The following is a 14765-nucleotide window of genomic DNA, read 5'->3' as shown; positions in this document are numbered from 1 at the left end:
AGTTCGCCCTGTGGAAGAAGCTGGGTGAAGGCTACTGAGGGATGGTGTGGGAAGACCTGTGGCTGGGCTCCGTGCTAGTGGTGATCAAGGTCATCAAATCAGGTGGGTGGGCTTGCGAGGCCCTCTTATCCCTTGAGTCCCCTGAGGCAGGGGCGGGGGGCAGGTTGCGGCCACCGAGCCTCATTGGTGCCTGTCCCCACAGCCAACATGAAGCTCACGGACCTCGCCAAGGAGATCCAGACCCTCAAGAGCCTCAGGAACGAGCGGTTCATCCAGCTGCATGAGGTGTGCTCCACGGGGCGGCCTGTGTACATCGTTACCGAGCTCATATGCAAGGGCAACCTGCAGGCCTACCTGGGCAGTGAGTGGCTCTGCTGCCCTGCACTGACCACTCCCCGCACCCTCTCACCTCTCACCGCTGACCCTGTCCTGCCTGCCCTGCCCCTCTGCCCCACCCTGAGGCTACAGGCCCCAGCTCCCGGGCCTCGCCCCTGCCCGCCTACCAGCCCCAGGTTCCAGCTCTGCCCCAACCCCACTCCCGCAACAAGGCTCCGTCCCATCCCTGCAAAGCAAGGAGCCCAGGTCCAGCTCCCTGTTTCCGCCCTACCTCCCCCCTCACCTCGACCCTGGTACTGTCCAGGCCCCCAGCTCTGCCAGGACTTCCCCCTTCCTCACACAGCCCTGCTTCCAGGCCCCAGCCCACTTTGTTCCACAGCTGCCTCTCATGTGGACAATGGCACCTGATCCCTTCCAGGTGGGAGGTCCAAAGGACTGTGGTTCGGGCTGCAGATACCTGGCCCTACTTGGCCTCAGGCCAACAGAAGGTCACGTTCTGGGGTCTGAGCTGAGCTTTATGGAGAGGTGGGGGGACAGGCCCATCTGGACACTGGCCTCTGTGCAGTGTGGCCTAGGGAACTTATCCATTCTGGGCTTTCTTGTCTTTTGGAGTCTCCAAGGCTAGGCCAGGTGGTCGAGGGCTAGGACGTGCCAGGCACCCCTGCATACCAAGACCCTGCACACCAAGCCCTGGCCCAGTGCTCCATGCCAGGTCTCACTTGCCCACCTAGGCCTTTGTGGTCGCTGCCTTCACCACACTTCCAGGTGAGGACAGGAGACAGAGAGCCAAGTGAGGCCTCCCTTCCCCCCTGCAGGTCCTGAGGGCCAGGCCCTGAGCCTGGCCCACCTTCTGAGCTTTGCCTGCCAGGTGGCCGAGGGCATGGGCTACCTGGAGGAGCGGCACATGGTGCACTGAGACCTGGCAGCCGGGAATGTGCTAGTGGGCGATGACCTTGCCTGCAAGGTGGCTGACTTTGGCCTGGCCTGGCTTCTCAAGGTCAGTGCAGCCTTGGGCTCAGGGTGGCCAGTGGGTGGGGGAGTCCTGCCCCACCTACCCCACCGTGCTCTCCTCTCTTCCCAGAACATCTACGCACCAAGCAGTGGCACCAAGATCCCTGTCAAGTGGACGGCACCCGAGGCTGCCAACTACCATGTCTACTCCCAGAAGTCAGACGTCTCTTCCTTTGGTGTTCTGCTCTTCGAGGTCTTCACCCATGGCCAATGTCCCTACGAAGGTTCAAGGGTGTCCAGGGAGGAGGTGCACCCTGCCAGGGGATCCAGTCAGAGAGAGGAGGCACATCCTGCCCTGGGGACTCATCTGTAGGAGGAGGCACTTCCTCGGGGGATCTAGTCTGAGGGAGGAGGTGCACCTTGACCCAGATGCTTATCTGAGGGAGGAGGCATGGCTCTGCCTGGGGAGTCAACTCAAGGGAGGAAGCACGACTCTCCCTGGCAGTCAGAGGGCCTGGCCAGGGGCAGATTGGTGATCAAGAGGCTTACAAGCCACATGTCCACTATGATCCTGGGCCTGCTCATTGGTCCCCTGCCCAGGAATGACCAACCATGAGACGTTGCAGCAGATCTCCAGAGGGCACTGGCTGCCTCGCCCAGCCACCTGCCCTGTGGAGGTGTATGCACTCATGCTGGAGTGCTGAAAGGGCAACCCCGAGGAGGGGCCAGCCTTTGCTGAGCTGCAGGAGAAGCTGGGTACTGGCTGCAGACGCCCCCACCAGGCCCTTACATGACCCGGCACGGTGCACCACCACTGGGGCCCCATCTCTCCCTTCCGGTGGCCACTCAGGATGTTTGTTGAAACATGTGCAGAGATGTCCGCAGCTGGGAACCCCACTGGCCTGCACGCCCATGGAGCCTCTGGTGTGGGCCTTATGAGCTGACACCCACGCACGTGCAAACACCTGGACAGCTGGTGAGTGTCATTTCGTCGGCATGACCTGCTTCCCTGGTGTCTCAGGGAGACGAACTCAGCCAGAAGGGCCTGGTGGAGTCTGCGTCTGCCCAGGCCCAGGGAGGCACTGGGCAGGGAGTCCTGGGATGCAGGGGCCCTTACTTTGCCCTCGATGTGAACCTCACTGGGCACACACTGTACACACACAGGAGAGAGCACTGTCACAGTTGGCTGTGTGTGAACCTGTGCACACATGAGCCAACACCCAATAAATATTTATTGTCCGACTCAAACAAGCATAGACGCACACAGCAGCCCTTGGCCTCCCTTGAACCTAGGGCTGGGGTCACTGATGGTGGCTCTCTTGGGTGGGGTGAGCATCGGAGGGGGAGAGCCGGCCCCACGTGGCCTTGCTGCTCCCAGGGCATCATGGCGTTCAGCATGGTGGGTGCAGAACTTTGCCAGGCAGAGTGGCACCTGGGGGCGTCAGCAGACCTGGTGGAGGCTGTGGGAGAGTCAGGGGTCTTAGATGACCCCTGCCTTCCAAAAGGCTCATGTGGCTGTGGGAACTGCCCTCTCCATCTCCAGGGCGGCAGCAGAGAGGACAGGCAGGATATCAGGGTAGCCCAAGCTGGGGGCAGTCAGGGAGAGGTGGGGGGCTGCAGGCAGAGGCAGTACCAGTAGAGGGGACCCCAGCAGCCTGGCTGTGGCTCAGGGGCTGGGGGAGGGGCCAGAGGAGGCCAGGCCAGGGGGCGGGACCAGAGGGCTTGGCCTTTGGGGCTTGAGGATGCTGTCCTCTGAGGCCACACCTCTGCTTCTGCCTTGCCCAGCAGCAGGTCCCCTGGGTGGGTTCTGGGGGGCTTCCCCAACATGGGGCAGCAGCAGTGGGGGATGGGACTCCTATGGACCAGAGTCTCAGATACTGTGAGAGTCTTAGCCTGCTTTCCGGAGGCAGCGTGAGTGAGTCAGCACAGTTGGGAGGCGAGGGACACCAAGCCGGAACCTGGGTCACCTCGTGTTCCTGAGCATGTCAGCCTCTACAAGCTGAACAGGTTTGGTGTTCATAGGCCTTGGGGAGGGGCCGGGACTTTTGACTCCTGAAACTTGCTTGCTTCCTGGTCTGGCTGAGACACACACGTCCCAGCTCTGAATGTCAGAATGAAGACAGCCATGTGCCTCTTTTCCCCTTCTTTAAAAGTGAAGGTTCACATGAGCAGTTTCCTGTGGGGTGGTCTCTGGGTCCTTACTTACAGACTTGGAAACCTGCTCCGGCCCTTCTCACCTTTTCTGCACTTCCTGCCCCCCTGTGGCTGTCCCCAGGAGGGGTGGGAGCTCCCTGGGATGGACGTTGCAGGGTTAACAGGGAGGTGGGGGGCTCTGGGGAGAGTCTTGGCCCATGCAGGACATGTGTTGTGGTGGGGGTGGGGCAGAAAGAGACCCAGGTGGAGGGGTTTCACCCCAGCTGCTGGGCGAAAGGAAGCAGGGCTTGCTTGGGAGTGGAGGGGGTAGGGGTGAGCGGGAGGGGGGGAACAGAGGACATGGAGGACCAGACCTTGATTCTGCTGGGCTGGGCAGAGAGGGAGGTGGGAAGAATGGGCGGGGAGGGGTCTCACCCAGGAGGTGGAAGCTGTAGGCACGTGCAGGCTGGGCCCTAAGATGGGGCTCCTTTCAGGTGTGTTCTCCATCTTGGTTGCCCCTCATGTCCTGTCCAAGAGAGTAGTGCCCTCTTCTTTGGCCAAGAGCCTGTGCTCCCAGGACACACACTGCGCCGGCTCTCCTGCTCCGGCTTTCCAGGGGCCCAGAGTCTCCCAGTCACATCTTCAAGGAAGCGTTCCGGGCCAGCCCACACCTGTCTGCCCTACCAACTTCGTGCATGTCTTGTCTGCCAGCTGCCTGGCTTCGGCCTGCCCAGCCTGCTCTAGGCAAGCAGGTGCTCAGGTAGCAGGTGGGGCAGCCCTCCAGGGAACCTGTGCAGTGCTGGCACCCCTACCCGTAGACGAGAGCCCAGGCTCAGGCCAACCCTGCACCCATTGCCCCTCTGCTTCTCTTGGGCCCCTTCCACCCTTCCAGGTTCTTCCTATTATCCTACCACAGCCTCACCTGCTTCCTCGGCTCAGCTTGTCACAGGCACAGGGGAAGAGGCAGCCAAGGGCAGTCCAGGCAGTGCCTCACGGTGGGGGACCACCAGAGCAGCGACAGCCCACCCCAGCGCCTCAGAGTGTGTGGAGCGCTCCATGGTGAGAGAGGCAGCTGGGAGTGGAGGTGAACCCTTTAGGGAGAGTGGCACCAGCTGCTCTTGGCCTCTTGTGCCTTTGTCTCCTCACTGAGATGGGGGAGGAAGTGCCTGTGGCCCCTATCCACTTTCTCCACCCCTCTCTTCCTCCACCTCAGGCTGTCACTCACATCAGAGTGTCAGCTGCTAACTGCAGCCACCTGCAGCAGGTCCCTCTGCAGTGCCACCCCTTACCCCTGCCCCTGGCTCAGGTCTGTCTGCAATGGGCCCCCTCAGGTCCAGCTGAGTGGCTGAGGGCACTTCGGTGGCCACTCTGAAGGGCATGTTTCCTGTGAAGAGATGCCCAGAGAGATGATGGTGGGTAGTGCAGGCCTGGCTGCCTGCGGGCACAAGGACAGGTGGGGGCTCAGGTGGCCTCAGGGAGGCCCCCTGGGAGCCAGGGCGTGGCCAGCCTGGCTGCCTAGTCAGGAGGAAGTGGGAGGGCCTGTGGCTGGGTGGATGACCTGTCAGGGAGTGTCACCTGCCCGCCTGCCCTGGTGCCCACAGGCACAGCGGCACTTCAGCCAGGCCAGGCAGCCCGACCTGCCGCTGTGTCTACCATGGTGTCCCGGGGCCCATTGTGCCTGTACGTGGGGCTCTGGGACTTCGAGGCCCGCACGGCTGAGGAGCTGAGCTTCCGGGCAGGAGACCTCTTCCACGTGGCCCGGAAGGAGGAGGAATGGTGGTGGGCCACTCGGCTGGACTCAGCAGACAGGGGCCTGGCCCAGGGCTACGTGCCCCACAACTACTTGGCGGAGAAGGAGACGGTGGAGTCAGAGCCGTGAGTCTCCTCCTGGCCCCCACTTGACACGGATGCTGCCTCAGGGCTGCTCAAGGGCTGGGGCAGGGCTGAGCCTGGACAGGCCCGTGCTATGCACCTGTGGCTGGGCTGGGGCAGGGGTTCTGGGAGGTCTGAGTAGAAGGCCCAGCTTGCGTTTGCCTGGGGTGGACCTGCAGCCGCTGCCCTGGCTCCTAGGTCAAGGCTGGACAGATGGCTTTGCTTCTACTTCTGGGCACCGCCCCCCCCGCCCTGGGAGGGCCTGGCTATGTGGCTTGATTCATCACATCTGGGGGTGGGGGAGGCTGCGGAGGGTGTGGGGCTCTTCTTGGGTTTACCCCACGCTACTTGGGGTTGGGGTGCCGTGCTGCCAGGACCTAGATGGGCCCGGGGGTATGAGGGGGCTCTGGAAGCTGGCCCAGGGCATGAGTCTTTGTGGAAGTCCTGAGGTGGGGGGCAGGACTTTTCTAAGCAACAGAAACCAGCCACATGACCTAGTTAGAGGCGGCAGGAGGCCGTTTTGACATGCCTGGCCATGGAGTAGGGTGTGGAGGTGGCAGGTGCACAGCGGCTGTGGACATTCGCTCCCTGCCCCCTCCCAGCCACCTCCTGTCACTGGCCAGCTAGCCCGCAAGGCAACGGCCTGGTGGTCAGCTGGAGACTCTCAGAGCTGAGGGACAGCCTGGAGTGGGAGTGTACCGTTGCCTGTGTGTGCTCACGGCAACCTGAGGTTCTTGCCCCACTGCCTGGCTGCCAAGATTTCCTGGGCACTGTGCCTGGAGGGCTGGACAGGGGCTGTTCCATGCCTGCGCACCGTTGACACCGGTGTTCCCACATTGACTTGAGTGTGAATGTATGGAGCATCCTGGTGAATGAGACAGACACACCTATCCTTAGAGTTTGTCTCCAGCTGAAGGGGCACAAGGAGACCAGCAATGGGGCCGTTTCAGAAGGCAGGGGACCCCATGACAGGGATGAGCTGCAATGAGGGGCTGAGTGGACGGTTTCAGGAGGTGGGGCCATTGTGTGCAAAGCCCCTGAGGATGTTTGAGGAGGGAAGAAAGCAGGGTAGCAGGAGGAGATGCACAGGTGGGGCGAGCCTGCAGGCTGGCACCCTGCTGGCATCTGAGGCACTAGGGCAGGGCAGGTGGAAGCAGAGGTCCCCTGGGGGCTCTGCAGACTCACCCTTCAGTCCATGGTTTGAAGTATGCTGGTGTCCTCACGATGGGGCACCCTGTGTGAGTGAGAGACCCCAGACCCCCTATGATCCCACCCCGTGTCCACCACACTGTGCTTGGCCTAATTGGCGGGTTCATGTCCATGGGGTTGCAGAACCCACACGTCAATGGCACGTCCTGCGTTGAGGAATGCTGGCATGGGGCAGGCAGTGCCTGCTCTCCCTTAGAAGTTGGTGGGGCCTTTCCTGGGGTCTGGAATGGCCCCTTGTTGTATTTGGGATCTGTGATGGGCAAAGAAGGGGCCTCTGGGCCGGGGACAGCATCAGAGGGCAAGCACAGGTCAGGGTTGGAAGTCTGAGGAGGTGGATGGCCAGGAGCCAGTAGCCAAGTGTGGCTGGGACTCAGGGGTAAGCAGGCCGAGGGGACAGAGCAGACCTAGGGTCAAAGTCTCTGGGAGACTGTGGGATCAGAGCAGGCATGCACTGGGGTCAGGGTGGGGGTACGGGCTGGGGTCAGAGCAGATCTGGGGCTGGGGTCAGAGCAGATCCGGGGCCGGGTCAGGGCAGCCGGGCCTGGTCGGCTGTGGGCTTGAGGTGTCTATGTTCCCTGCAGGTGGTTCTTCGGCCGCATCTCTCGCTCCGAGGCCCTGCACCGGCTCCAGGCAGATGGCAACGAGACGGGGGCCTTCCTGGTGAGAGTCAGCGAGAAGCCCGGCGCCGACTATGTACTCTCCGGTACGCAGCTCCTCCCCTGCCTCGAGGCAGCCTTGCATTGTCGGGGCATCTCCCTCTGACATGTGCTTCCGGTGGGGTACAGACCTGGCATCCCTGGGGCATCAGAGGTGCCTTTTCTTTGGTGAACTTCGGGGCAGTTCGGGGTGGGCATGTAGTGGGGCGGATCTCCAGGCCTTTCCTGTCCCCTTTCCCATGGCCAACACAGGAAGCACTGACCACCTCAAGGGACCCATGGGCATCCCTGTATACACAGGACCCCCAGGAGGACCTCATCCAGCTTCAATAACAGCAGCTGTCGGGGCCCCTGTGTGCCAGCTCTCCCCACATGAGTCCAAGCCTGGGGTGGGAGGGGTGCTCACCCCAATGCCATCTTATGCATGTCCCTGGCCTCAGTCCGTGATAAGCAGACCGTGCGGCACTACAAGATCTGGCTGCGTGCCGAGGGTGGCTTCCACCTGAACGAGGCCGTGTCCTTCCCCAGCCTGCATGAGCTTGTGGACTACCATCGTGCCCAGGACCTGTCCCACGGCCTCCGGCTCACCAAGCCCTGCTGGAAGGTAGCTGCTGCCCCACCCCCGCTGGCTCAGGGCCCCACTACCCAGGTCCACCTTTCTGCCCACCATAGCTGGGCCTGGGTCTCTCCCATGGCAACCTATCCGAGGACTCTGGGGCCTGGTTCCTGAATGACATGGTCCCCAGGGGCTCACAGAGTGGGGTTCACGGCTGAGGTTTCCTGCTGGGAGAGGTGGGTGGGCAAGGTGGGTGAGCCCTGATGGTTTGACCAACTGTAGGGGGATGTGCTGTGGCTTCCACAGAGGAGGGCGTGGAGACAGGAGGGGGGACAGGAGGGGTGGAGGAGGGGACAGGAGGGGGACAGAGGAGGGGACAGAGGAGGGGACAGGGGGCAGGGTGGAGGATGGCCCCCTTATACTTGGGTTAAGGAGAGGCAAGCTCCTGCCCCACCGCATCCTGGCTCTGTGCCTCTTCGGACCGGCGGGAGCCTGGGGCAGGGGTCGTGGTGCATAGACCAGGCCCCACAGCAGGGGCCCAGCTGGAGTGAGGCAGTTCCTAGGAGCATGGCTTGTGCAGGACACTGGAACCCTCTACTGGAGAAGAAGCCAGGGTCCCCTGTAGGGTTCAGAGCAGGCCCTTTCATAGGATGAGTAGGGCAGTCGGTACCAGTGTCCCCTCCTGGCCCTGCCTCCTGGGCCCCCCCATCTCCCTGCCCTGCACCCCGCTCTCCTTGGAGGTGGGGAAGGGGGAAGCCGCTCCTGTACCTTCTCACTTCCTGCCCTTGCCTGATCCCTGCAGCATGAGCCCAAGCCGCTGCCCCACTGTGACGACTGGGAGCGTCCCAGGGAGCAGTTTACACTCTGCAGGAAGCTGGGCTCCGGTTACTTCGGGGAGGTCTTTGAAGGGCTTTGGAAAGGGCAGGTCCGAGTGGCCATCAAGGTGATTGCCCGAGGTGAGTGGGCCTGAGCAGGGTGCTGCAGCCTTGACCTCCCACCCCGCCTACCTGGTACCCACAGCCCCACGCTGCCCCACCTTGTAATACTTTCCTTAAATTTCATCTGGGTTTTTACCTGAATCCATGTGTTTTAAAGGGACATTTTAAATCCTTAATGTAAATGGAGAGCCGTTTAAATACAGAGACCCCTGGAACTGAGAGGGTTCACCTATGGTTCAGGATTCAGGGGGCCCCTCCTGGCTCCGTTGCTCTGGCTTGAGCAGGTTTTAGCTAGTTGGGGCATCCGTGGTGCCCCTGGGACGTGGTAGGATTAGATGGTGGCACAGGGACTTCTTACTGTCAGCTGGACCAGGCTGCATCTCCCTGGCATTCTGGCCTCAGGAGCTGGGTGCCCCCTCTCATGTTTATGAGTGGCCGCTGTATGCAGGTGGGGTGGTGGTTCCTCTTGCCTGTCCTTCCCTTTGGGGTCATGTGGCTGCGGGGCAGTGACTGTGCAATGGGGGCTGCGGGATCAGGGGTTGGGGCCATGGTGGGTTGGGCTGCATGCCGCACCCACTGAGGGCGCCGTCTGCAGATGACCTGCACCAGCACACGTTCCAGGCGGAGATCCAGGCCATGAAGAAGCTGCGGCATAAGCACATCCTGGCCCTGTACGCCGTGGCATCCGTGGGGGACCCCGTGTACATCATCACGGAGCTCATGCCTAAGGGGAGCCTTCTGGAGCTGCTGCGTGGTGAGGGGGCGGCTGGGTGGGTGGGCAGGGCTCCTTGTCTGGGACTGCATAGCACACAAAGAAATCACCCCTGCACTATGCAAGATATCTAGGCCCCCAACACGGCTCTCATTGCTTGTACATTGAGGGACAGACCAAAAGATATCACGATGCACTACCTGCTCCTTGTAGAGGTGTGAGAAAATACAGACAAGTAGGCGAACAAGAGGCCTCTCCTAACTCCACGCCAGTTAGCATGAGGCCATGTTAGTACCTTGGTGGCGCCAGCCCTCACGACCTTTCTGTGTCCTCCATTCTGGTTCTGGCTGGTGGTCCTGGCTCTCACCACTCTTCTCTCTTCCTGGAATTCATGTGTCTGAACATGACACACCTTACACATGCACACAGTGTCTCTCGCTGACTCAAAGACACATCATTTGTAAGAAGCTCCATTATTTCACTTATCATCAAAACAAACAAAAAAAAACCCCAAAATTACGGCCAACTAATTGTGAGATTGCATCGTTTGCAGTTGCACCCCAATTTCAGAGATGCTAACGTCCGAAGGAACATGCATTGCAGAATGGTGATGTCGATGTGTGTGTGCGTGGGGGGGTGTGTGTATGTGTCTGGGGGGGTGTGTGTGTCTGTGGGTGTGGGTGTGCATGTGTGTGTGGGAGTGTGTTGGTGTCTGGGTGTGTGCATGTCTGTGTCTGTGTGCGTATGTCTGTGTCTGGGTGTGTGTATTTGTGTACTGTACATATGACAACATTTGGAACTCTGAGCATGAAATTTCTCCTCCGTTTTTCACATGACAAGCTTGATCATTGTGAGCCCCTTCCATGTTGTTAAATGTCCCTCAGAAGTGAAAGTTTTGGATGTGCTGTGCCTGTTTAGCCCCTTGCCTGCTGGTGGCCCTTCTCAGTAATGTCCGTGATGCTGCGATGAATATCTGTAAACATGAACCCTCGGCCAAGGCTACTGCTTTAGTGGAGGTTCCCAGAGGGGAATCTGCTGGGGCAAAGAGTCTGAACTGCTTTTTGGTTCTTGATAATTTAATTGCCTCCCGGAAAGGCTACAGATGTCCACTGTCCCAATTTCAAACCAGGCCAACTGCCCTTTGCCCTGCCCCAGAGCACAGGCACTGGTGCCCACAGAGCTGGCACTTGGGCTGGGGCTTGGTCCTGGCCCGGCTGAGCCCTCCACCTAACCCCACCTGAGCTTGGTTCCTCTTGCCTCACAGACTCTGATGAGAAAGCCCTCCCTGTCTCGGAGCTGGTGGACATTGCAACACAGGTGGCCGATGGCATGTACTACCTGGAGTCAAAGAACTATATCCACCGGGACCTGGCAGCCAGGAACATCCTTGTGGGGGACAACAACATCTGCAAAGTGGGGGACTTCGGGCTGGCCAGGCTCATCAAGGTAGGGCCCTGGTGGGGGGGGGTGCTTCCTCTGTGCAGAGCTGGGGTGAGGGCTGTGGCTGCAGGTGGGACACAGGCACCCTGCCTGAACACCTCAGAGTAGGGTGTGCCTGACAGAGAAAGAGAGAGAGGGCTGTGGGGCCAGGTCAGAGATTCCAGGAATGCTGCTTACAGCTGAAGGGAAGTGGCTGAGCTTGGAGCCGAAGGAGGAAAGACCAGCTAGGGGAAGGGTGTGCGGCCTGCTGGGGGCTGCAGCAAAGCAATGTGTCCAGGGCTAAGAGCCCCAGTGAGTGACTGGGGTGCCGGGTGCTCAGCAGGGCCATGGCATAGTGTCAGCACCGCGAGGCTTAGTGGCCGGGACTCCAGCCATGGCAATGGGCTCATCGCTCATTCACTCCTTCATTCATTCAGTCGCCACTGTGCTGGCTGCTTTCAGTTCAGCTGGGGGTGTGGCAGGTGTGGTCTGTGCCCAGAGGCTAAGGCTTGTAGGCCAACTGCTCCCATGTACACATGGAAGGAACTGTGTTATCGGGAATTTGGAACACAAACATCATAGATTAGAACAGTGAGCCCCATGGGCCTCTCCTGTCCCCTCCGGACCCTTTCTCCTGGTTATTTAGAGGGAATTCCCAAGCATTGTACTATTTTATCTGTAAAAGTCAGCGTCTCTGCAGAACTCCTAAAACCGTGGCCACAGCAGTGTTGTCATGAGTGGAAAATGAGCATCTGTGTGCTTGTGACAAACACGTCTGATGGGCCTCCACCCGTGGCAACCACCCTCCTGACTGATGGGCCTCATGCTGGCCCATATTTGGGGTCCTCTTTTGTGACCCCAGAAACCCTGGTGGTATAGTGGTTAAGAACTCGACTGCTAACCAAAAGGTCAGCAGTTCGAACCCACCAGCCGCTCCTTGGAAACCCTATGGGGCAGTTCTACTCTGTCCTGTGTGGTCGCTATCAGTCAGAATCAATTCAACGGCATCAGGTTTGGTTTGTGACCCCAGGAAAGTCATGCTTTCCCTGACCCTGGATGCCCGGCCCTGCCCCCCACTTTGGAACACCCCAGAATCTGAGGAAGTCAGCGCCTCTAACCGCAGAGGGTGTTTCTACATTTAGTCGGGTGATGCTGCCGTGTGGCCTGGCACTGCCTTGTTGCAGGAGGACATCTACCTGTCCCACGACCACAATGTCCCCTACAAGTGGACGGCCCCTGAAGCACTCTCCCGAGGGCACTACTCAACCAAGTCGGATGTCTGGTCCTTTGGGGTGCTCCTCCACGAAATTTTCAGCAGGGGTCAGATGCCCTATCCAGGTACTGGGCTCCATGGTGTCCCAGATGGTGGGCAGGGTGGGAGGGGGTGGAGTGGGGTGCAGGGTGGGTTGCCAGCCAGGCTGAGGGAGGTGGTTCCCACAGTGGCCTCCAGGGGGCGCCGACATGCCTGACATTACACCTGCTTGTTCAGCCAGCGTCCAGGGGTGCCTGGGCAGTCCCCAGGCCTTGGGGCTTAAAGATGGTACAGGTGTGCCTCCTAGGAGTGTCTTAGCAGCAGTAAGTACACAGGTGTAGACACGAAGGGAGGGAACCGGCCCCAGCCTGAGGCCCCTTTTGTCCATAGGCATGTCCAACCATGAGGCCTTCCTGAGGGTGGATGCTGGCTACCGCATGCCCTGCCCCCCAAAGTGCCCCCCCACCATGCACAAGCTGATGCTGACCTGCTGGCAGCAGGACCCCGAGCAGAGGCCCTCCTTCCGAGCCCTGAGGGAGAAGCTCTTCAGTTTCGCCAGGTACGAGAATCCGCTCTGAGTGGGCTGCACCCCTGCCTGGCCCTCCAGTGGCGGAACGGGGCTCAGGGCCTGAGTGACTCAGAGGAGGCTGCCAGGACCTGAGATCAGAGGGCACGGCTGTCATCTACTGAGTTTGCTGGAAAGAGCTGTAGTTATGGGACCAGGCTGGTGGAGCTTACAGACTCTCCATGGATCCCCATTTTTTTTTTTTTGGATCCCCATTTGTTCCAGTATGCCTACCCTTCCCAGCCACTCCAACACCCTAGGGGGCAGGGCACCCAGAACCCTCCGGGAGCCGGTGGAACTGTCCTTGGTCCCAACCTGAAATCTGCCAGCTGTGTCAGGACACAGCAGACCCCTCCTTTGCACAGGCTGTGGGGGCTTGGGCCCTGGCCCAGGTGGAAGGTCACCTCTCCTGTCACCACAGGCCCTGCCTGTCCTCCTGGAGTTTAGAGAGAGTTGTGTGTGTGTGTGTGTGTGTGTCGGGGGCATGGACCACACCAGCCCCCTCTTTCGGGAACCAAGGGGCTGTGTTGTGGTGGGGTGCTGCCACCTCCTGCCACCAGGGCTTCTGTGAACCTCGTCAGGACACTTGTGGACACTGTGGGGCTCAGGCTGTCCTCAGAAGCACCTCCCAGCCCATCCAGGGGGCTGGCAAGGTGCCTTCCTCACCAAGCCTTGGAACTGGCTGCCAGGCATGTGGGAGCAGCCATGGGAGCTGGGGTGAGGCCGCCCCTGCAGCACTGCACCCTGTGGCTGGACACGCCTTCCATGGATTCAGACGCAGCTGTTTATAGCGAAGGTGGGAGTGTGGAGGCAAGGAACTCCCCCCTTCCTGTGCCCCTGACCTCACCCCAAGCCCCACCCCCTCAATAAGCTGCCCTCTCTTGGGGCCCTTGGTGCCCACCAGGCCTGATCTAGCCCCTACAGGGGGCCGTGAGGTTTGACCAGGGAGCCCATCGTCCCCTTCCGTCCTCACTGTGGATGCGTCGTCATGTCTGGCCAACCAGCCAGAAGAGCAGGAGCCCTTGCTCACCTGAGCTCACATGTGCCCACCCCAGGGCCTGCGAATCGAGGACCTGCCACAGCTCTCTATACACTCTGACCTTTGGTTGGGTTCTGCAGCAGGAGGCGCCACTCTGGGAAGCCCCATGGGCCCACACCCTCCCTGCCCCTCAGCCTGCCTTGGGCGGCTGGGGCCACGGAACGGCCTGTGTCCACGGGGGCTCAAGTGTAGGTAATACCTGCCAGAGACACCTGGGAGACAGTGGGGCCCAGCACCCAGCTGCGCACAGACAGGTCCCATGGAGCTTACCCTGGCAGGGCTCGCCAAGGTTCTTCTGCTGAGGAGGGTCCAACGTCTCCCAGGCAGCCCCGCCCAGTGGGCACAGGGGCTGGGGGTCAAGTCACTTACAACCAGCTCCATTCACTGCAGCGTGGAATGGCTTCTGGGCAGAATGCCTGCCCCCAGCAGTGAGGATCCTGCTGGTAGGAGCTGCTTCTCCCCAGAGCTCCCAGCAAGAGAACCTGTCAGATGGAGCCTGAGGCAGACCCTGGCTGTGCAGCCCCCAGCCTCAACCAGGAGTTAACTCTCCCAGCATGCCTCTGGGGTAACACAGGCTCGTGGACACACATGGCAGTTGTGGGGTGACAGGCTTGCACCTACACAAGTGCAGACATGCAAACACACACACAGCAGGTCCTGGAGACAGGATTGCACATGCGCCCACACACACACACACACAGGGGAGGCCCTGGAGACAGGCGCGCGCACACACGTGCACAGCAGGCTCTAGAGACAGGGTCTTACACACACACACAGGGCAGGCCCTGGAGACAGGCGCGCGCGCGCGCGCACACACACACGGCAGGCCCTGGAGACAGGCACACACACACACACAGGGGAGGCCCTGGAGACAGGCTCTTAAACACACACACAGGGTAGGCCCTGGAGACAAGTGTGCGCATGTGCACAGACACACAGACACACACACGGCGGGTCCTGGAGACAGGCACACACACAAAGAGCAGGCCCTGGAGACAGGCTCTCACACACACATACATACGTGGCAGGCCCTGGAGACAGGCTCTCTCACACACACACACACACACACACACACACGGCGGGTCCTGGAGACAGGCACACACACACACACACACACGGCAGGCCCT

The 14765-nt window shown here is 60.5% G+C and overlaps 1 protein-coding gene across 3 annotated transcripts; it reads left to right on the top strand.

Moving 5' to 3' along the window:
• Positions 1–78: 78 nt before the first annotated feature.
• Positions 79–14641, top strand: LOC100672386 (protein-tyrosine kinase 6). 3 transcript variants are annotated; one of them, XM_023540850.2, is made up of 12 exons: positions 79–102; positions 203–285; positions 1152–1333; positions 1418–4479; positions 5022–5295; positions 7083–7204; positions 7598–7761; positions 8516–8669; positions 9247–9405; positions 10628–10809; positions 11967–12120; positions 12425–14641. In XM_023540850.2, the coding sequence occupies exons 5-12, from the start codon at positions 5075–5077 to the stop codon at positions 12610–12612; spliced, it is 1344 nt and encodes a 447-aa protein (XP_023396618.1). In that variant the 5' UTR covers positions 79–102; positions 203–285; positions 1152–1333; positions 1418–4479; positions 5022–5074; the 3' UTR covers positions 12613–14641. The 3 variants fall into 3 exon arrangements, with proteins under 3 accessions (XP_023396618.1, XP_064132422.1, XP_023396619.1); XM_064276352.1 differs by having other exon boundaries at positions 1418–5295; XM_023540851.2 differs by lacking the exons at positions 79–102; positions 203–285; positions 1152–1333; positions 1418–4479 and having other exon boundaries at positions 5073–5295; positions 7686–7761.
• Positions 14642–14765: the final 124 nt, after the last annotated feature.

The sequence above is a fragment of the Loxodonta africana genome, chromosome 24, assembly GCF_030014295.1.
Source record: "Loxodonta africana isolate mLoxAfr1 chromosome 24, mLoxAfr1.hap2, whole genome shotgun sequence".
NCBI classification, from domain to species: Eukaryota; Metazoa; Chordata; class Mammalia; order Proboscidea; family Elephantidae; genus Loxodonta; species Loxodonta africana.
Note: the sequence above shows the minus strand (reverse complement) of the source record. Positions and strands in the feature narration are given on the sequence as shown.